This window comes from Ptychodera flava, chromosome 13 (assembly GCF_041260155.1).
Source record: "Ptychodera flava strain L36383 chromosome 13, AS_Pfla_20210202, whole genome shotgun sequence".
Classification (NCBI taxonomy): Eukaryota; Metazoa; Hemichordata; class Enteropneusta; family Ptychoderidae; genus Ptychodera; species Ptychodera flava.
The window spans coordinates 28,962,960-28,985,909 of NC_091940.1; the positions used below are offsets into that span (position 1 = coordinate 28,962,960).

A 22,950-nucleotide genomic window follows, 5' to 3' on the forward strand; every position below is an offset into this window, starting at 1 on the left:
GGCAGGGCAGATATCGGTTGATTGTCCTGGGGACAGAGCTTGGCGAAAAACGAGGAGAGAGAAAGCTACTTTTAAAACGGGGACAGGGGAAGTTGAGTCATGGTGTTTCTGGGGATTGGGACACAGGGCTAGTACTTATAACTTTTCATGTCTGCAGGGGAAAAGGAATGACAACATTTTGAGGGAATTTTTTTCCAGGGCAGGGGAAATTGGCAAGTTTTTTTTCGCCACAGGGCAGCTTCAAAAATTCACAGTAGGGAGGGGAAACGGGCAAAAATAAGTGGGGAGTGGGTTTGAGTGCGGCAGGGTAGGTCGAAAAAGTTTTAGTGGGAGGGCAAATTATGAATTAATTACCCTCTCGACTGAAAATTAGTCAGTTCACTATATACCTTATCATTAGTAAGGACCCCTTTAAAAGTGAATTGTTCGTTGGCTGCACCTGGCTGAACCGGATATTTGGCGAGGTCTTTTTCAAAATAGTAAAAACTAGCAGCAATTAGCCTAATTAAAACTTTGGGTAAGGCCTGCAATCGTGTGTCAGTCATACTAAGAGGTACCAAAACGACTGAAGACAGTATTTCCTAACCAAAAAAACGGGGGTGTCAAAGAAAGTCGATAACTAAATTTTAAAAGTTGAATAAAATATTCATGGTCGTTGCTCACTGTTGATTAATTCGTGGAAAGTATCGTGTCTCCCGACTTTGATTCAACATACCCTCTCTTTCTTTCTTTTTTTTTTTTTGTCGATCGATAAAAGTATTTTAATCTTTAATATTCCATCATTTGTAACCGATGTCATATCCAAACCTACTGTATTTAGTTTCTGACGAAAATACAAGGACGTGTCCAATGCGCCAACGTGGTGCAATATGTTTTGAGACATTGAAGAAATATTGTAGTTCGGTCGCGCTCAACCAGGTTGCTCCAGAAGTAAGGATGTCACAACAAGGTCTAGGCGAAAAGATAACGAATCAGTTGTATAAAACACGGTTTTTAGTTGGATATCGTATCTGTTTCAATTTCTAAATAAGCTTTGGAATCAGCCTGGTATAATAACTATCAACCTGTAGGCACCCCCCCCCCCTATGACGGGAAAAGCGAAATATAAGCACTTTTTATGCAATTCATCATCATCGGGTCACGGTCGCGATTTCACATGCGGAACTGAGCTCGGTGTTCACCACAACTTGATGTGGGATTTGATGGAGCTTGGAGGTACCGGTGTATGAGTTAGGTAGTCAGAATAACAATAAATCACAAAAGATTTATGCATCAAAATGTACAGATTAATGTGACTGAACTATCTTATGATTTGTTTGCTGATTGACGTTTGGGGCAAGGCGGCGAAAGTCCAAGGCCAAAAGAAGAAGTACGCAGTCGAATCACATATTTTGTAAGAAATAACCACCGGTTTCCATAGGTACTGTGCTCAATCCGGCCCTGACTTATGCTCCCGTCCTGTTTCCAAGAATAAGTTTCTGCGTTGCTAAGCAATGTCGCTAAACAACCTTGACTCACCCCCGAGCCGATTTTTGATGTCGTTGATGCCCCTGGTGAATGTTAATGAGAGTGTATTGGCAATATTCGAAAACACACCGGTACAAAATGTAATGCAGCTCTCCTATAGTTATGTGTCAATTAATCAATTTTCGTCGCAAGTCACATCAATTTTAACAAAGTTGAACTCAGAAGAGAGTGTCGTCTGCTGACTGCACATATTTGTCATATAAATGAGCGACATTTGCGATGGCAACCCTAACAAATCGAAACGAGAGCATTTTGCTAAATATCATGATCTTAGTTGTCCGCGGATTATAAGATTATAAAGTTGTTATAAAACGTGCCTGTCTATAGAATTCTTTGGAAGTCTTGATCGCTTACGTCGTACAATGATTCATAATAAACTGGACAAGTAGAATTCGGACGTCCGTCAATTCTAAATCTCTCATGCAGGATTTTTTTACTTAATCAGGCAGTCTGGTATAGACCATCTTGTAAAACGCTCCATCTCTATATACTCGCTAACTCTTTGCAATTGGAATGCTATGCCTGGGAAAACAATACGAAAGTTCAGACATGTCGCCATACGGTATATTTTCTATACACTTCGGGGAAGAACAAAATATAAAAAGCTTCATACTTCATAATTGATTTTATTGGTAATATAAACAGATGAAAGTCGATGTACATCAGCTCTCCTCAACTTTATTACATTTTGACTGTATTTTGGATAGTGTGCGGTTGTTGGTGTACTCTTTACATGTAGCTACCGAGGGACACATCTGACTGCGTTTCCGCTGTATATCGTAAATGTTCTTGTTCTGTACAAGTTTACGAGCATTTTCGTCTCGCCAGTCGTTAATAACCCGTTCCAAACGCCAATCATGTGATTTTACCCACCCAGCAAACAAACAAAATCTGCCACACATCCAGTTAAAATATTGTTTCACTGCCCTTAAAATATCCACTGTCATTAAAAAAAATAAAACGATTCCCCTGCCCCTTTTCGATGAACAGCTCCGTTGACTACCTGTACCTGAAAATTTAGCGTTCTTTCAACTGTCACTATGGGTCTGGTCAGTTTCTTCGGCCTGGGGATCCCAGGCTATGGAACTTTACCCGAATAACCGCCGTCACCCCACAAAATGGAGTGGCAATGAAATTAACAAATCACACAAATTGCGTAACTTCTCACCCGTAGGATGGGACCGTTAGAGACTAGTGACAACTGCTTCTGAGAATTAGTCTTTGACTGTTGAGAAGATTTTGCGGTCATGTAACGTCTCTTGTCTTACCAATCAGATATTGTTCATTTATATGTTTATCATCAAGGGGAGGCGTTAGAATCTAGTTTCGCCTTACAGAAGTTTAGCTATGTTTGTTGATCCTTTGACAAAAATGCTATCGGCGCGTGCCATGGGACCGCAAAGTCATGCAAACACGTGCTTTGATGCAAATACTGTATTGCTGATGCGTCAGTTTTCGGTGCGGAGCTAAATCGTGGCGATCAACAGTGCTCAGTGAACGATGGCTTGAAGCAGGGACCTGGGCGATCTTCACCGCTCCAAAAATTAAAGGCTGTTTTTTTCAGTGAAAACCGACTGTTTTGGAGAATGCCCGAAATGTCACCACCATTATCGTTTCACCTCTTTGACACTGATAGTACTCGCACCATACACCATAGGCGAAAGAAATCAGTCCCCTGGGGTAGGGAGGGGGGGTTTATTTGTGCAACGGTTTACCTTATTTTATTTTATTAATTTTGACTGTGATATTTCAAATAAAGTTCAACTCCAAACCATCTGACTGCTTTCTTGATCATCGAAATCTTTATTTGAAATACCACAGTCAAAATTAATAAAATTACTTTTATTAATTTTACCACAGTCAAAATTAATAAAATTACTTTTATTAATTTTGACTGTGGTATTTCAAATAAAGATTTCGACTCCACACCGTCTGACTGTTTTATATATTACCCGACAAGTCCTTATCTCCTCTCCAACGTGTGTATACACCATTGTAATTGCTCCGAAAACATTGCCAACTGCTAATCCGTTGTCGGTATCAGCGGATTAAGTGATTGAGTCAACACCACAGCCGCCCTACACATGTGGGACGAATGTGGTGTTGACGTAATTAATAAGCCAATCCGCTGATACGCTGATACAAGTTGGCAATGTTTGCGCAGCAATTAGAGTGGTATGTGCACTGGTTGAAGAGGAGATAAGGACGTTGGAAACACAGTCAGACAGTTTGGATTCGAAAGCTTTATTTGAAATATCACAGTCAAAATTGATAAAATCAAATAAGGTAAACCGTTGCACAAAAACCTCCCACCCCGGGGACTTTCATCTGCCCCTTGTGCATACACAATGAACCATTAATTACAACACCGTCCCTCCACCTAGGTGGGTGGAGGGACGGTGATTACAACATCGCTTCAACCCGTGAAAACGACAGGTTGAAATCTCATTTCACATGCATATGTGCAAATCCAAAGCCAAGACGGCTTCATTTAGATGCAAATGAACGAAGGGTGCAGTTGCTAATCATAATATCAAACAAAGGACAGCCGACTTCTAAGAATACCTAACATTAAACTATTTCCCCATCGATCTGCGTATCATAATATGAAAAAGTTCTCTGGGAAGGAAATCAATTCTATAATTTTAGCGTAGCATTACGGTGTTTTTGTCCAACAGTAAAACCATATACAGAAACAAAGCCTGTGGTTAAAAATGAGCTTACGCGGACCACGGTCCCTTGGTGGAGGGACTGTGCACGGACAAGTACAATGAGACATACACTGATTTTCTGATTTCGTTAATGCTTTCCTCTGACTAATTTTTCTTTGATTTTTTTCCTTCTGAGTCCACCAGTAGAATTGAAAGCCATCTAGTCGATCGACACCCGTGACACACTTGTCAGATGTTATCTTCGATACCTCTAATGTCCGATGCAACATTCTCTTCGACAAGCTTGCTTGACTTATTCTACCTGCAACTTAAAACTTATAGTGATTTTGTAGCTCATTCCACTGTCATTCTTTACTATTTTGCGTAGTATTTGATAGCCGGTACGTTCTCTCGATACCTCGACACACTTGTCCGACAACCTCTCAAATGGGTTATATCTCCGGGGAATATATTGGCTATGAAATGCGGACCTGTGAACTTTTATCTCATTTTTGTACTAAATTGAACTGACTTGGCTTCAATGTTTGTCGGCTGAAATATTTTTTTCATGATTGTTTAGAGAGTTTACTGGCGCAATGGTAATTGACACGTTTTGTACAAAGAAAACACCGTTTGAAGGACTTCCTCTGCTGGAAAAGCGTACCGTTTCACACGATCTACATTTGTTCACCGTCCCTCCACCCACGGAGGGACGGTGATTTGTTGCATAATTGTTCATGTCAGTGGCTTTTCTGCATTTTGGAAAAAAGTTATGTTTCTATCATTTGTCTTTCACTCGTAGTTCTGACGTCGCGAAGGTCGGACGAATTCTGATCGCATGGTTTAGATGTCAACGGAAAGTTTCACAAACGGCGATTTTCAGAAATTCTCTCGGATATTTGAGGACGCCATTAGGCCAATTACCTCACAGCCATGATATAGCTGAATGATCTGGGCCTGACCTACACTTTGACAACTGTATTACCACGATAAAAATTTGCGTTAAAAAGACTGATAGCTTGTGGAATAAAAGGGTTTGCGTAGCGCTGGCTACCGGTGGCCTCCAGCCAGTCGTTTCAACCCATGTCATTACGATCTCAATTTCCGGCCGCAAGTCACATCGGCATCGTGACCTAAGTCGTTTCAGCATCCCTGTTTCGATTTGTTTTGTTTTGTTTGTTTTTTCTTGTTGTTGTTTTTTTTGGGGGGGGGCAAACTTATCAGTCATTGACTGACTAGTTGTATTCGTAAGCTTGATTGACCTTTGCCTTCTTACCTTTACTTTTACGTGCATTTTGTTTTTTCTCCAACGGATTCGCCTTCAAGCTTTTGTTTTATCAGCGGCTAGTGCTATCGATAAACTTGTGTCACAGAATTGAAATGATGTGAAGATATTACTATGTTTTACCATGTTCCCTGTAAGATAGAACATGCTAGAGGCCGACACGAAACGGCTTGCGGTCGGAATTTACGACTTATGCCGAAACATCTAGAAATTTAACCCGGAAATAAATGTTAAAATACGTGCCAGGAGGGACCGTGGCCAGTATCATGGCGTTTCCAGTCAGTGGACTTTTTCAGGAATTTCCCAGTTTTCACTGAAGCGCCATTATAAATTGACGAAAGTCCATCATGTGTTTTATGATAATTGCTTATTGCATCTGTCTTTGAGGTTGCGGTATTTTGTAAGTATATCATAGTTCCCAGCGATATAAACATTATAGTGCTGGTTTGCTCACAGTGGCAAGAAAATTCATATCATGCAATCGCAGATTCCATCGCGAAACATGAGGTGTCAAGAGGTTAGAACTACATTTACACATAAGTACCAGATACACCTCCATGCTCTATTGTATTTCACATTCAGAACAGGCGTGATCGGCGTTTGCGAAGAAACGCTTTGCGTTGTTCATGTAGTTATGTGTTTAGGGACTGTCGTTGTACATATGATTGTCAAATTGATAAATTGATGTATAAATTAGCGACATTTCCTATAGTATATGTATTCTTGGCAGCTATTCTATTCATTCGAGGAGATTTTCAGGGGGATAATTCACTTCACTCATGGAAACACGGTCCCTTGATCGTTCGAAACGTCAGTCGTACCGGCTTACTGTCACTCACAACTTTTTATCCTGTTCGTCCTGTGAAACATCGGAACATCGTTCCGTCGCAACTTACTGAAACCACGGTATTTAGCGGTTCACTGACCTTCAAAAACAGGAACAATTGTTTTCGAAAGTTTGCGTAATATGCCTTTTTTTTCTATAACACGACCCTAACTTACACTAAACTTTTTTTCGCATTTCAAAAATTACTAGTGAACTTTCTTAATTTTATAGTTTTTTTTGTGCGTCCCTATTGACCAGCCAGCGTTTTTGAATGTAAGTTTCGGGAAACTTCTTTTAGGCTCAAATCAAAAGTAGCTCGCGCGCACCTAAGGACCACAGTAGGTAACGACATCGTCCAATTACTGATCAACGTCCAGCCAGAATTATTGCCACTTCGATCCTGATCATTCTGACCGCCAAGCTGTTTGTGTGAGCAGTCAATCCATGGCTAATTACAAATCAAATCAGAGTGGGTTGAAATGATTCAAAGTTAAGTACATGTATAGTTATGAGGTAAAGAAGGCGCTAGGCGATAATGCGTGCTGGTAGACACTAATGAATGCCATGCTACCGTGCCTCGGAGTGAGAGTTAACACGTTCTTGAACGTACTACATGTAGTACCTAGAATTAGCTTCGCCTTAAAACGTGCGTTAACATGAAGAAAAGGAGTGAAATGAGAATTTCCCTTGTTGGAAGTGACTAAAAAGGGGAATCAATGTGGCCGCGGCAAAACTAGACGTCGAATAACTCCTGTCGAAATGGTCCGGGTGTCCAAGTGAAGCTGGCTACCGTCAGCCTTTAGTTACTGGGAAGACTACATATTTACTGGGAGACATTCTGTGCTAAAATTGACCGAGGCTGCTCCACTATTAATGTTCCTTTATATACCAGAACTAAAAGAGTGTGGTCATAGTATTAGTAAGGCACGTAACCGAAGCGATTCATACTTCCCGTGTGTTACCCGAGCGCGTTGCTTATGTAATCACAACGGACAGTGGTGACAATTGCCCCGCCTGTCCACTGACGCCACTCGCTAGCAACTTCGACATAGTTGAGTAACCCTGCTCAAAACCATATTTTCTATCCAGTTTTAGCTCCGTAAACCACAAAAGTGCATGTTAAAGACAACGTAGATCACTATGTTAGCACTATAGTTGAAAACTGCAACGAATCACCCTGCTGAAACGTACATTTGGGCGTATTTGTAGATTCGACGTACACGGCCTGTAACAGCTTAAGTGTGAGATTTAGGATGTGTAAGTTTCTGCCGGTCACAACCCTAGGAAATATAAGCTGGCTTAATCGACGGGACAGGAAGTGGATAAGGCGCGTTTACGTTAGCTTATAAAATCGTAAACGCCCGATTTCATACAGTGCGACATGCTGTACATCTGACAGTTACGTAATTCCCCTACCAGAATAGTATGTATAGACAAAAGCTTTCTCTGTAAATCCCTGTAATGTTGGGTTTTCCAGATCCTTGAAGGAAAGCGGTCGTCAGAACTGCGCATGTGCGACTTTCATGTTTACAAATATGTATTCCATGCACTATATATAGATGTATCATGTCAACATAGCTGAAACATTTAAATTTTACGATATGCATTATGAAAAACATGTTTTAACTTTCATCAATCGCCAACATACCTAGCGTACAGTGTTTATATTGGTCGTTGGGGTTCCTAGGGACCTTTGAGCGCAGTTCCGACCACCGCGTCCCGTCAAGAGATTCGTGTCTTAACGATTTCGAAGCCGTTTTATTTCAGTTTATATTCGTGACGCATTCGTGAGATTGAACAAAGATTCCATATTCCATTCAGCAACTTGAGTCAGCGTTCCAACCGGTAATATCGACTTTGTTATTCCGCGGGTAACTGGTGCCTTCCAATGTGCAGCTGCTCGGAAGGTCATATCGTAGATTGCCATTATTTACAGCAACTTACGGAGTCTTAAACCAGAGTTATTCACGGTCCCTGCTAATGTGCAGCTGTTCTGCAGTTTATATCTGATTAGTCGATCGTCATTATTTACAGCAACTTACGAAGTCTAAAACCAGAGCTGCAGTATTCTCTTCCTGACCGGCTCTTCAGAAATTATTTCGACATGAACAAAGAGTTTCTGTCGACCAATTGTTTAAAAAGTTTCCGAGAGATAGTAGCCCAATTTATTTGTACCCAAACGCAGCGGTGAAATGGGTATTTCAGCTCCGGTAATTTGACTTGTCACCGGCGTACACCATATATTTCATTTTGCCCACAGTCCGGCATCGATGGGAAGTTCAGCACCTGTGATTTGATCTGCCGCTGGTGTGCATAGAAACGCGGCAAGTTCACCAATCTGGATAAAAAAACACAATAAGCGTTATTACAATGGTTAGAAATTTCGACAAATAACATGCATCGCTATCCTCAAACATCTTTATACAGAGAAGTATTGAATGTTTAAAACAATTGTGCTTCACGCATTACATCAAGATAGACAACGTAATTCCTTGCATTTTGTTTCAGAAGAGCAATATCGCTTCATCACATGCCTACCAACATGTGCATCTAGACAAATGAACGGCCCCTATATGACGCCATGGGTTTCTTCTTGATATTGTTGTGTTTGTGTTCTTACTTTTTGTTTTCGTTTGTTTGTCTGTTTTTCTATTTTATGTCCAAACATGCCTATACAGAAAGTGAAATGTCAACATCATTGAAGTCTATTCTTTCATCAGCGCCTTTCGCATATGTTTCGGTTATGTCGAAATGAACCACTTTTCTCACATATTGGTGTCCTCCTTTTCGTGAATCAAAAAGTACATGCAGTACCAGGCTGATACTGACCTGTTCAGCTGTTACGAACTCCCCTGATGGATTTCCGTCTGCCAACTTGAGTTTCTGTAAAGCACATCACACTTTAGTCACTTTGGTCATTTGCGCTCAAAAGCGTTAGTTTTCATCTCTCTCTCTCTCTCTCTCTCTCTCTCTCTCTCTCTCTCTCTCTCTCTCTCTCTCTCTCTCTCTCTCTCTGAATTTTAAAGGTCTCATTACCTTTGCTTCGTCGAATGAAAGCCAAGCCGATCTGCCGAAAGCTGAAATAGTCCCATTGGCACTGAAAATAAATTGGAAAATATCAATAGCAACGAATTAACATAATAATAGTGTACATTATAACACGCCACATGCTCATTCCGTGTCGCGATTCGCCAGAATACGTCACGTGACGAGAAAATAGATACGTCTAGTCCCCACCAAATCGACAAAAGTGACGTCAGAGGGTATTTTTTGAAAAGCTATTTCCCTAGGGAAATTGTTCTGACCAAATTTGGAAAAGTGCCCGGTCACATGACCGTAGTGTCGTCTGCAGCTTTGCAACAATGGCGGGTGACTAGAACGTAATGTGCGTCCGGGATAGGTGACGACACATTCTCTAAAACAGATTTTCCAACATTTTCAACATTCCAACAGCGTAGGAACTTAAATAGCTCATCGACGGAAAAGATTAAGGTGCAACTAAGGATGTCGCTTGGTATGCTTAGAATATTTTTTGAAAGAAAGTGGTACCACGTACAACTGAAACCGCTGTGGAAACATCGCCCGGTAAACTTGTCACAATGGATTGTTGCCGTGCAAAATATCAAAACACATTAAAAACTATATAACAATACAACATGAGCATGTGGTGTGTTATAAAACACCTATAGCCTGGTCTTTATTCGGGCTATAGCGCTCGTCTATTACCCCTCGTGGCCGTGTGTTACCAGAAACACATCGCTATACCCCTCAGCCTACGGCCTCGGGGAATAGCGATGTGTTTCTGGTAACACTGGCCCCTCGGGGTAATAGCCCTAATGACCAGGCAATAGGTGTTTACTATTCACTCAGCCGGGAAATAAAGCCCGACGAAGGATAAAGGACTTTACTGCTGATCCTAGGAGGTGCATAGTTGCAGTCGCATGGCAAAATAGTCGTCAATAAACTTTAAGGCAATCAAATATTCGTGATGTAATTCAGAGCATGTATGATTATGACACAAATGAAACTAAGGAAACCGTAGGAAATGTGACTTTTTAGCGGCAGTGTCATCTGTACGCCATTGCCGTGTATAAAAATTTATCAAAGAAAGTTTACTACACAAAATGGTAACAGTCTAAAATACACATATCGCATAGGGCGGGTTCTCGAGCCGCTGTAGAGGAGTCTTCTTCGAAGGATCAAAAAGCGAATCAGTGCATTGTGCTGTCGGATGACTTACGACCTTTTATCACATCTTTGCAGCAAAGAGGCATCGATGCATCGCCGAAATCAGCACCCCGATCGGAAAATGGGCATTATTGGGGATGCATCTGTATTTATATATAATGGTATAACTTCTATCAGCTAAACATCTTCATTGAAGTCATCATTGGCATTTAGTGTGGCCGACTCCAAAGTCACCTTACACACGTAACTATAAATCAGTGTCGTTATTGTAAACATGAACTGTCTCTAACATTGGTGACTCACGTTTTGTATCGACTAAGGCTGGGCATATGGCATTACATGTCACTCCGGTTCCATATCCAGAAATGGCGGTAGACTGTGGCGAAGAAAAAGATGAAACAATTTCAGTGATTAACAAATTCATGATCAAGACGTTCTGTGCCGGTAAAGCAAGGGCCGGTTCATAGATTGCGATCGCCGTTCATAAGAACTTATTTGAGATGGGAACTTCGGATTTTATTCTGATAAAATTTCGTAGTCAGGCATTTCGTAGTCAGCGGCTCTGTAAATGGAGGGCGTGGCGAAGTTTACGGCTTTATGAGAGTGATAATTTTTACGATCAAAACTTTGCTGCTGGTGTTTTTGGGAGAATGCATAGGACGGTGGGCGACACTGTTTACGCTTTCACCTGTTGTGACAGTGAATTTGATTTGAAGTGCGTACGTGTAGTTCACCAGCACGAATTCTTCCCTCATAAGCTTTTTGAGGTGGCATGTATTCATCGCCTTACTTTCAGCTTCAAGTAATATTTCTCGAATCGCCCACTTGTTTTATACTGCCACATTTAAATAACAAGACAAAGTACTACGAACATTGTGCACATGTAATATGAATAATAATATGCATCGTTTACAATTATGATACATTTCCAGAGTTTATATGACATATCACGTGACATTAGTTGGATTGCGTAATCCAATTAAAATCACGCACGTTTTTTTTTTGTTTTTCGCAAATTTCTCTTCGGGCGTATTTGTGAATCCGAAAGAACAAGAACCGGTAGGACTGGAAGAGAGTACCTTACCAGGAAACGTATCTTTTCACTAGATTTACCTTTGTCAATCCATTTAGACCGTGCTTTGAAGCTGTGTACGGAACATTACTGTCACTGGCCCTTTTGCTCCGAACGGAAGAAATATTTATGATGCGCCCCCAACCTATCACAAGAAGAAATAGAAATTGAGAAGTCACAATGCAAGTGTCATGTGGTCACTTATGTAAGTACTTTCGTTTGCTTACAGCTCCATTAGCTTTAACTTTCGATGCATTCCAGGGACTTTTGTTACATTCACAAAAAACAATTCAGGTTCACTTGAAAGTTCCAAAACCGTATCCCACAGCACAAACACATGTAGCCCTTTCAAGTGCCACATCAGCCCGTACTTAGTGTACCTAGATATTAGCACTCCGATAACAAGTCATTGTAGGTGACATAGTCTCTGGTTGATAATACATTGGGAAATCATTGACAGAAATCATGGTGAAGTGAAATTGGTCATAGCATATCCGGAATATGGCTGAGATAAAGTTTACCTTATATTGATATGTATGTGTACTGTTGATGTACCAAATACAAATGGAATTCCTTAGGCTAATTTTGAGTAATAGTCAGGTAATAGACGTGGTTATGTGATATGAGAGTAGATATGAAAAAATCAGAAAAAATGGCCATTTGGCAGCCATACTAGATTGTGTGGTGAAGGAATTTTACATGCACATCTACAGTCATAATATGTTGCCCTTGTGTCAAGTTCGAATGAAATTTGTCCAGGCCATGTGTGAGAAATGGTTTAAGACATGGAAAAGTCAGAACAAAATGTATACCTGGCGACCATATGGGATCATATTGCTTATGCTTACGCGCTTAACGTAATGGTGTTGTCCTTGTTGCAAATTTGAACAAGTCATCGTTGATGACACAGTCCCCGCTTGTCCATTTTGTTATAATCTTTGGTGTCTAGGTAGCTGTGGTCTAGGTAGCTGTGGAATGACATTGATGCAACGGGTACATCAGGCCTGTGACTTGCATAATAAAGTAATCTGAGGAACGTTCAATAAATGACTCATCTCTGCCGGTAATGACCACTCAAGGAACTTTTGATTACATCACACATAACGATGCCCTTACTGCCTCAGTGTCATGATGGCACATACTATACACATGGTTTGGTGGAATTTTCGAAATGGTATGGGATCGGGTATGTTGTTGTAATCAGCCATTTCGGATCATATAATGAAACAAATTAATGTGCACAAGAATGCAGCCATAGTATTTTAGCTTCGTATCACGTTTGAACAAAATCAGTCCATCGAGGGACAGTGACCTATGTTTATGTTTCAAAGACATACAAAAATCACACCAAAATTTTAATCAAATGGCTGTCTATTGACCATATGGATCATAGCACAAATTAGTAGACATGCATATGTATGCCATAGTACTTTATCTTTGCACCAAGTCTCAACAATATTGGTTAAAGAATATTTGCATATGATTAAGCCTCAAAGACATGAAAAAATCCAAAAATGACCATCTGACAGCGATATTGGAAAAAATGACAATCTGGCAGCCATATTGGAACATGTCACGAAGTAAATTGACATGTATATGTATGCCATAGTGCTTGATCTTTATGCCAAGTTTGGACAAAATGGGTGTAATGACCTTTGAATTACGATTCAAAGACATGCAAAATTCCAACAAAATGGCAGTTCTGCAGCCATATTGGATCCTATCGCAAGCTTAATTGATACATGCATATGTATGCCATTGTGCTTTGCCTTTGTGCCAAGTTTGAACCAAATCGGTTCAAGGATGTTTGAGTTATGGTTCAAAGACATGAAAAAATCGCAAAAATATGGCCGCCTGTCGGCCATATTGGATCATATCACGAAGTACATCGGTGTTCATATGAAAGACATAATGTTTTACTTTTGTGCCAAATTTGAACAGAATCGGTTCAAGGATGTCTGAGTTATGGTTCAAAGACACGAAAAATCGCAAACAAAATGGCCGCCTCGTGGCCATATTGGATTGTATCACAAAATAATTTGACATGCATATGTAGGCCATAGTGTTATACCTTTGTGGCAAGTTTGAACAGAATCTGTTCAGGGATGTCTGAGTTATGGTCCAAAGACATGAAAAATCGCAACAAAATGGCCGCCACGCGCCCATATTGAAACATATCGCAAAATAATTTGACATGGATATGAAAGCCATAATGTTATGCCTTTGTGCCAAGTTTGAGCAGAATGTGCTCAAGGATGTCTGAGTTATGGTCCAAAGACATGAAAAATCGCAACAAAATGGCCGCCACGCGCCCATATTGAAACATATCGCAAAATAATTGTACATGGATATGAAAGCCATAATGTTATGCCTTTGTGCCAAGTTTGAGCAGAATGTGCTCAAGGATGTCTGAGTTATGGTCCAAAGACATGAAAAATCGCAATAAAATGGCCGCCTCGCGCCCATATTGGATCGTATCACAAAATAAATCGACGTGCATCTGTAGGTCATAGTGCTATGCCTTTGTGCCAAGTTTGAACAAAATTAGTTTAGCAGTGTCTGAGAAACTGTTGATGACGGACGGACGGACGGACGGACGGACGGACGGACGGACGGACACACGGACGGGACCCAATCTATAAGTCCCCGCCGGACTTCGTCCGCGGGGACTAAAAAAAACAGTCATTACAATCTGTGTAATGATTTGAGACACATGAAATGGGAACAAAATGGCCACCTGGTCGCCATATTGGATCATACCATGGGATAATTCTATATGCATGGGTAAGTCACAGTGTATTGACTTTGTGCAAGTTTAAAGGAATCAGTCAAGGCATGTTTGAGTAATGGCTCTCGACACCTGACAGCCATATCGAATCATATCGAAAAATAAATAACGCTGCATATGTATGCCACAGTTTATTATCCTTGTGCCAAGTTTGAAAGAAATTGACCAGTGCATGTCTTAGACGTCCTGGATATCTACGTGGATAGACGGACGGATGACGGACAGATGGACGGACGGCCGGGAGCCTATAATTTATATGCCCCAGAGTCTCTGTCCATGGGAACTTTCAAATGACGTTATTAAAGCACTGTGCACTTGGTCTTGCGCTGTGCGTCGCATCGATTTATGAAAATGAATTCAGATTCGTGAACAGATTCAGAAAGATTCATCACCAGATTTCGAGAAAATCTCCTGTAAATTGAAATTTATCACAGAATAATTTCGCATGTCTATGTAAGTCAAGGTGGGGTGTCTAGGTGCCAAGTTTGAAGTAATTAGTCAGAAAATGTCTGAGGAACGGCTGCGGATAAGCTAAATATCGGAACGAAATGGCTATGTTGAGGCCAAATTTGATCGAATCACAAAATTATTTGACGCATTAGTGCCAGTGATGCAGTGTTATCCCTGCGCTAAGTTTGAATGACAACAGCCGAGTTACATCTGCATAACGGCTGTAGACATGAAAATAGAAATAAACTGGCCGCCTGGCGGCCTTATCGGCGGAGATCTGGAAAGGGAAGAGGTCTGGAAAGCGAGATTCGACTAGGCGGGACCCAATCACTCTACAGGTAAGCAAACTACGCCACTTACCTTTCTTTTTCATGTCACCCAAGAGCAGTCGCGTCAGGTCGAACGGTGCTGTCAATTAACAGCGATCACTTCGTCCCATTTCTCCGGTGAAAACTCGTCAGCAAACCTCGGGCATGACGTACCTGTTCAAATGTGGTACACAAACAATCAGAAAATAACCAGAGTTGTCAAATTCTCGTTATAAAGACTGATTTCCATAGAATTCCAGTTAAAAAAGAAATGCACAATAAAACTTAATGTATTGCAACTACAGACAGTGATACGAAAGACGCATTATTAACGGCAAATCTAGGATAAGTCAAAATCATGTGGTATTACTTGTAACTTGCGTAACAAATGAAAATGTATTCATATTAAATGTTAATAAAATAGTAGTGATCGTAATAAAACCAATCAAACAACGATAAAGTATCTCAACGCTTCTGTAAAAATTCAACACGATGCACAGAACAATGAAACCAATGTCACATGTTTGGATTAAGAAGCAACAAATTGTCTTGACAGAAATTAAGGGAAATGTAAGTGCTGAATTCCATCATATATAACGACTTGAAGGGCTAGTTGTTGTAACTGTAGAACAAGAAATTCTAGTTGACATGAAAAACAAATCTAGTGTAAAATCCTAAAACTTACAGATACCGCATGGCCCTTTAACAGCCGGCCCATTTAGTTTCACAGTAACTAGGAAGGGCCTTCTCTCGGAGGTGCTCAACTCCTGGGCACAGTTCCGCCTCTTGTGGGGTGGTCGCGTTTCGTTGTAGTCATAGGTCTAAAAATCAGAATGTTCTGGAACTATCGCTCTACATTTACTGACCTGCGTTATTAACCAGTACGTCCACTCCACCAGGGTACATGGTTTTTATCTTCTCACACATCTCCTCTATTTCAGATCGCTGCAGAAGATTGGCACGTAAATAATGGGCCTTGACTCGATATTCCCTACAAAATGACAACACCGAAAATGTGTTTGTATTATATACAGTATATTAAATACTCTAGTTGATCGGTAAGGGCTTTGTTTTTACAACCAATATTAGCCATGTCAGCCCCAAACCCCTACGTTTAGGAGTGACTCGGGCAGTGTACCACAAACTACGCTTGAAAAGATTGAGAAAACGATAAAGAAACTGAATAGCCCAACACTAAATTCCCCTCCTTTATCAAAAAAGTAAAATTCTCGTACAAACTTTCTTCGATCATATTGTCCCAGAACTGTATGCACCGCCGTTTCTGTTCATTCTCGACAAAAACATCGAATGACACTACAGATAAGCACCCCTTTCAGATTTCAAGCATAGTCTCGAATGAATTTAAAGAAGTTGCAAGTTAAAAGCCTGAAGGTTTCGCCGATGTGCAGCCTGGAGATTTGGATTCACATTCTTATTCGTAGTCTGGTTTTTATGAAAACTCAACAAATCGTATTTTCCCACACCGCAATGCCGTAAATCATTTGAATTTTTGAATTTTTATTTAAAATAAACTGGCTGATGAAAGGGTGGGCCTTCCGAAAAGCAATCAAACTTTCAAAATCTGCCAGACAGTTTAATAATGGACAGATCCAAATTTCAAAACGATGACCATGTCAATGGTGTACATCTTAGTACACATTGAATTTGAGGCAGAAGGCGTCTCGGGATAGACTTTCAAAGTTTTGCGATACTGTGTTGGTCTACCATTTGTTGGGGCTCGTTTTGAAACTCATGATGTATACGTAACTAAAGCTTTCACTTAGTTTTGTGAAAAATCTGTTATTTTCCACGTTGAGTGAACACAAGATTGGCGGCCATTTTGAATATAAAGTGTCCAGAAATATTGTGTCATCTGTTTCTGATGTGCCACATTTTGCAATTTCAAAAGGGATATATTGAAAGTTTGCTGACGGAAAGTTCGAGCAAAAGTTTAAAGTTTTTACATTTTGAGGCGTGTACTGCCTTAATCAGGTTGAATGGAAAGGTCCAAACGATCCTTCTTGGTAACACAAAATTGTACAAAAGCTACGCGAATCAATGTCAAGACATAATGTACAAAGCGTTACTGATGAAGAAATATTTCTGGTCAAAAACTTTTTTCACGAGTGAACCTTACTCGTTTGCTTTTATCTTACTTTTCCAGATGTTCTCTCAGAGGTTCAACTTCAGCCATCTCTCGTCTTCCATGGAGGATGATGGAATGTCCCTTCCTAGCAAGCACCTTTGCGATTCCATACCCGATACCTTCCGAGGAGACAGATCCAGTGATGAGTGCAACCCTGCCGGTAACGGAACTGGACGCCATGACAGATGCAGATCTACGGTAAAAAAATGACGTGTGTTACCACAGCCACTCCATGAAAGGACTGGTGTGTGACATATTGTTAGGCCAAAAAAATAAATTGTGCTGCTCCGATAACATAGTTTTCAAAAATAGAGTAAGGTAGGTCGGCAGGGATATTTTTTTTAAAATATTTTTATTTTTAAATATGCACTTTTCAGGGATCAGGGCGATCAAACACTGGCCACTACATTTCCACAAAAACGTATCATGCATTAAAAAGGAATAAAAACATAAAATACGTAATCGTTCAAGCAAAAATCAAACGCTAGGTAACGAACATATGATTTTACGGGTTTTCTCTTTCTTTTTTTTACTTCCGTGTTTACGTACAAGCTCTAAAAAGTTTAGGGTCGGTAGGTAAAAAATAGGGCAGGTCGGGTTATCGGAACAGCACAATTGTTTTTTCTTTGGCCTTATGAGGAACTCACTCAGACGGTAAGTTTTCACTTATAAATGAGTCCAGCATAAACAGACGATTTACTTCACTTTGATGTACAAGTATTATTTAGTGTACAGGCAAATAAGAATCTAGTTCTCTTGTCAACATTACGGTAACCAGACGAAGTCAGCACTCTATAATTTGTCTTATCATCAAACTGTCGAAAACCATGTGGCATTTGAACAACACAGCCAGAAAGCGGCCTAATTCGTCCATGTAATGCAGAAATGCAGAGTTGTGCAGCGACGAGGTTATGGTCATTTACGCCTTGACATATTTATGATATACGTACTACAAGTATATCGACAGCTTTTGTTTGTATTTGACACGTCTGTAGACAGACTGAACTTTTTTCCGCCCACGTGAACTTTTCTCCTACCGCCGTTGTTCAAGCCCGCGCTTTGCGTTGCTCTAGATTTTGCAATGTCCCGCGGATGAACAAGAGACATGATATATCGCAATATGTCGCTAAAGGATCAAAAAAGAAGGAAACGGATTCAAAATGCATTCGACAGGGCAGATTCCAGGATTCTGTGGGATACGGCTATGGTCAAGGTCAATTACATCGGTTAGAAAATAGGCAAAAGGCATTGCTTCTGGTCATCGTGAATATTGAAAGCCTTTGCGTCAATAATCCGGGCCTTTTTTATTTTTGTTCTGTCGAGGAGAGATCTGCTGTTGAGAAAATGAAGTATTGAAGTATAAAGATGGAGGTGTGTTTCGTATAAATAACCCCATGCCACATCCTAGCATTCAAATGACCATAATTCTTTACTGCACCTGAAAATTAATTGTTGACTATATGTTTAACTGGAACTTAGATTGTATTAATGCCAAATAATGAAACCATTACTAGAAACAATTTTCTGTACAATTTTTGATCCAACCAGCTGCTTGTCTAATCTCATCTGACCTTTGCCGAGGTAATATGTCGAAGGTTAGGGGAACACCGTTTGATTTCTGGGGGGGGGGGTATGGAGGATTTTGAGAAAAAAAAATTTGTCGCCAGGTGAGATAGAAGAAAAAAAAAATTGATCCTGTCATGGCCTGAGAAAAAAAAAATTGTCATAACAGACAGAAGTGAAAAAAAAATTGTCACAATGCACCAGAAATTAGCAAAATTTGGAAACCCTATTCTCATGTATTCTTTGCCGGCGCGCCGCCATAGGCGGCGCAAATGTTTTTACCACAAGCAATTCTTATGTTTTTTTCCCAGCACTTATGATATAAGCATGCACTACATAGGTCTACTTTACACCTCAGTCCACTCAATGTTTTCCTTCCCTTTTCTGACCCAAGAAATCATATTTCAGGATTTCTGTTGCAATATCTCAATGGCATAGGCACTATCGAGAAGGGGACTTTTTGACTTCTGTAAATTGTGTTAAAACACAAGACAGGAGTCGATAAACTAGTGTTAAAATCAATATATTATTCTCTCAATATAAATATATTAGGAAGATGTACAAGTTGACAATGAAAAATTCAGGAACAACAAATATAATGAAATACAAGGGAGGGGGTCACTCAAAAAATTGAAAACTTCAGGGGGGCGTTACTCAAAATGTGGAGAGGAAGAAGGGGGCGGGGTTACTCAATTTTTTTTGGCGAAATAAATTGAAACACATCTCACATTGCACCATTGCACACATCCATTTCTCAAAATTTTCAATGCAAGAGGGGGCACCCCCTCTCATGCTCTCCCCCCCTTGGGTCTTCTAACAGTTTTACTGGTAAAAGACAAATTTAAAATACCTATCGGATTGCACTACACTGCAGCGTGGCGCACATCAATTTCTCAAAATTTTCACAGGATCTAGGACAAAATTGAACTGTTGTGAATTCATCCTTTATTATCACAGAAACATGTTTTCATTTACCTCAGTTCAATGACCATTTTGACAGTTAAACATACCATATTCATGCTTTTCATTAGAAGCTGGCAGCTGGAGAAATGACACAAGAAGTCACAGATTTTCCGTTCCTGTATATTTAGTTATCTTCAGTCTCGGGCAAACAGAACTGTTTTTCACAAATTGTATTGTCATTGTTTGGTTGTTGAATATTGTGACACAAACACTGATCATGCATAAAATGTAAAAAAATATAGCAGTGTTCAATGTCATTTTCAAACAGTTTTACCGAGTGCAAAATAACCTGAAACTCCTCTCAGATTGCACCATTAAACAGATCAATTTCCCAAAATTTCCAACACGAGAGGGGGAAACCCCCTCTCGTGCTCTTGCCCTTGGGGTGTTCTAACAGTTTCACTAAGTAAAAAAATTGAAAAACACCTCTCAGATTGCACTAGACTGCACCATTGCACACATCAATATTTTAAAAATTTCCATGCAAATTAAGCCCCTGTGACACTTACCCCCTAAACCTCTCGCGTGTTCTTCCCCTGTACTTTCAAATTCTGCCCGGTCAGATATCCTAGTGAAAACCCTGTCATAATACCCATCCAAATTAAACAATATACTATATGGTTAGATACTGCGTGAGCTTTTATATCTTTATTTTATTGTGACTTGCAATTTCATTTTGATGGGCACACCTTTTTTGAACCATCATGAGATAACTGATGATAGTCTAGCAGAGTACATCAGGATTTCAAAGGTCTTTACTGTTGCTGTATTTTGTAAATTTTACAAATACATGTATTTGTATTTAACTTTTCTAAGAGGGGGGATCAGTCAAAATTTCAGAGTTAGAGAGGGGAGTTACTCAAATTCATCATGGTTGATGGGGGGGGTGTCACTCGAAATTTCTGAGTTTCAGGCCGTAAATAATGACGGCTCCCTTATATACAACGCATCACAAACTTGGTGACAAAGAAAAAAAAAATTTGCATTGCTACTCCATTTGAAAAAAAAATTGATGCAGCTCTGACTGTAGAAAAAAAAATGCTGTCACTGTGATAGGAAAAAAAAATTTGCTCCCATACCCATTTCCTCCATACCCTCCCCCAAAAATCAAATGGTTCTCCCCTTAAAGCCAAACACTCAACCTTGGGCCACGGGCTAACCAGACCAATAAGTGATTAGCTACCACGCAACATCGCCTACGCTAACGCTTTTCCGTGGACTGACATGTGCGCGTGGTTTTGGAACAAGTTTGGAAAGAGAGGTTAAATAAAACGTAATGACGCGTACGTTTGTAACAACACAGTCGCTTGTGAATTGATACACGACGGCCGCTGTGTGGTATGTACTATAAATTTTCTAATGCATACCGCACAGCGGCCGTCGTGTATAGATTCACAAGCGACGGTGATCTGTGGCGGCAGCGCATTGACGTACGCGTATCGATGATATTACGTATGAATAGAGTGGTTTGTGCATTCATGGTTATTTTGCAGTATTTTTCTCGGAAAACTGCGAAATTCGGGAAATATTTAACGCAAAATTATTCTTTGATTTTCGTGACGACAATTCAAAAACTTCTCACCACCCTTGAATAAAATCTGTTGATTTTCTTCGATACAGTTATTTATAAAGTTTGAAGGAACCTTTGTCGTGACGTCAGAGAAAAAAGTGGACAAAGAAACATCTCGTACCAGGCGGGAAATCAGAGCAAGCAGACCAAGTTATTGTACTGGTGCAAACATTACAAAATATTCTGATATCAAAGATGCCTGCTCTTTTTAAGACAATTTACAGACGAGGCCGTTTGCCTAAATTTACGGAAAACATCAAGAAAACCCAAACAGTATCACACGTGACGTCATTGTGAGCACGCGTGCTATTAGACCTCAAAAATGTCCCCGGCCTTGGCCGTTCCGAATGGATGTGCTACACGTGTTCGACATCTGAGCATCATACGACATCATCAAACGCTACGCGTAATGATCGAACACGTTTAACTGAACTGAATCGCTAGTTCGACTTTTTTTTTTAAATCCATGCTACTACCCATGCTCAAGCTCTACACCGTACCGTCTGAGAGCAGCAGAAACGACAAAAGTAATCATTGAGCTTTGTCCCTCGGCGCTGTTCTGTACTTTGACCTCGTACATGCCTGGTGTACTATGGATCACAGGCTCTCGTAACATTGCCAAGACAAGCTATCCGAGGGGAGGTTGTAGACTGTTCAGTGCGCATTGGCACTAGTACTACTCTTAGCCCTGTGTACGTGTGTTCTCGTCGTTGTACGGCCTCCGGTTGTGCACCACAGGAGTGGCAGGCCTTATAACGCCGGGAACACAGCACCACACGAAGGGCTTATAGGTTGGCTCCGTGGTACAATCACTGACGCTCTATAAACGCTAGGCAACGCCTCGGAGGGTGCTCGGAGGGCTTATCTAGGCTATATGTTTCCAATGCCTATGTGTTATATCACAGTCCCTCCACAGGGACCGTCATTGTACAACATGACGCCGGAATTAATTTTTGAGTCAGATTTTCTTGCATGGCGGCCATATTCTAGTACCTTGTGGGCCGGGCTTGTGGGGCTTCAGCATGAGTAAAGAACGCATCAAATACAAACCAACAGTAAGCATGCAGTCGTTCCTTACCTCACAGTCACCTTCAAATGACCAGTGAGTCAGACGACGGGGCTGTATTCATGTGTGGCATAGTGCAGTGCAGAGGTCAAGCGAAGTATACCGTCGACGTCGTTTGTACTCTTTGCAGCACAATTTGTGACTGTGAACTACAGAGGTCGCACTTCTAGGCCACAAAGCCAAAGTAATAAAAAGTTCAAATTTCGACGAAACTGGAAACTATTACGATTCCTTTCTGATCCATTTCCATCGATTCGAAAGGAGATTTTTACTCAGTGTTTAAAAGAAAAAGTATCACAGTACAATAGCAGTTCCAGTGCATTGGCCATTTCTATTTGAACCTACCAAACCGTAATAACTAAGCCCTAACACTGAGTAAAAATCTCCTTTCGAATCGATGGAAATGGAACAGAAAGGAATCGTAATAGTTTCCAGTTTCGTCGAAATTTGAACTTTTTATTTAAAACAAGGGTTTTTAATTATGCATCGTCTGCAACTATGGAAGAGCCGTTTAAGTTTCAGTTTGCGTAATTACCCAACGGTCGAT

The 22,950-nt window shown here is 40.5% G+C and overlaps 2 protein-coding genes across 4 annotated transcripts in view; both read right to left on the minus strand.

The window, feature by feature from the left end:
* Positions 1-22,950, minus strand: part of LOC139148105 (cholesterol 24-hydroxylase-like) — a 120,490-nt gene that overhangs the window by 54,440 nt on the left and 43,100 nt on the right. The window lies entirely within an intron of this gene.
* On the minus strand, positions 9,326-22,603 carry LOC139148108 (D-beta-hydroxybutyrate dehydrogenase-like). Its single transcript, XM_070719411.1, has 7 exons — positions 22,416-22,603; positions 17,252-17,434; positions 15,962-16,086; positions 15,148-15,269; positions 11,591-11,694; positions 10,781-10,853; positions 9,326-9,386 (listed from the first exon to the last, which is right to left on the minus strand). Exons 2-4 carry the CDS (start codon positions 17,419-17,421, stop codon positions 15,199-15,201), a joined length of 366 nt encoding a protein of 121 aa, XP_070575512.1. The 5' UTR covers positions 17,422-17,434; positions 22,416-22,603; the 3' UTR covers positions 9,326-9,386; positions 10,781-10,853; positions 11,591-11,694; positions 15,148-15,198.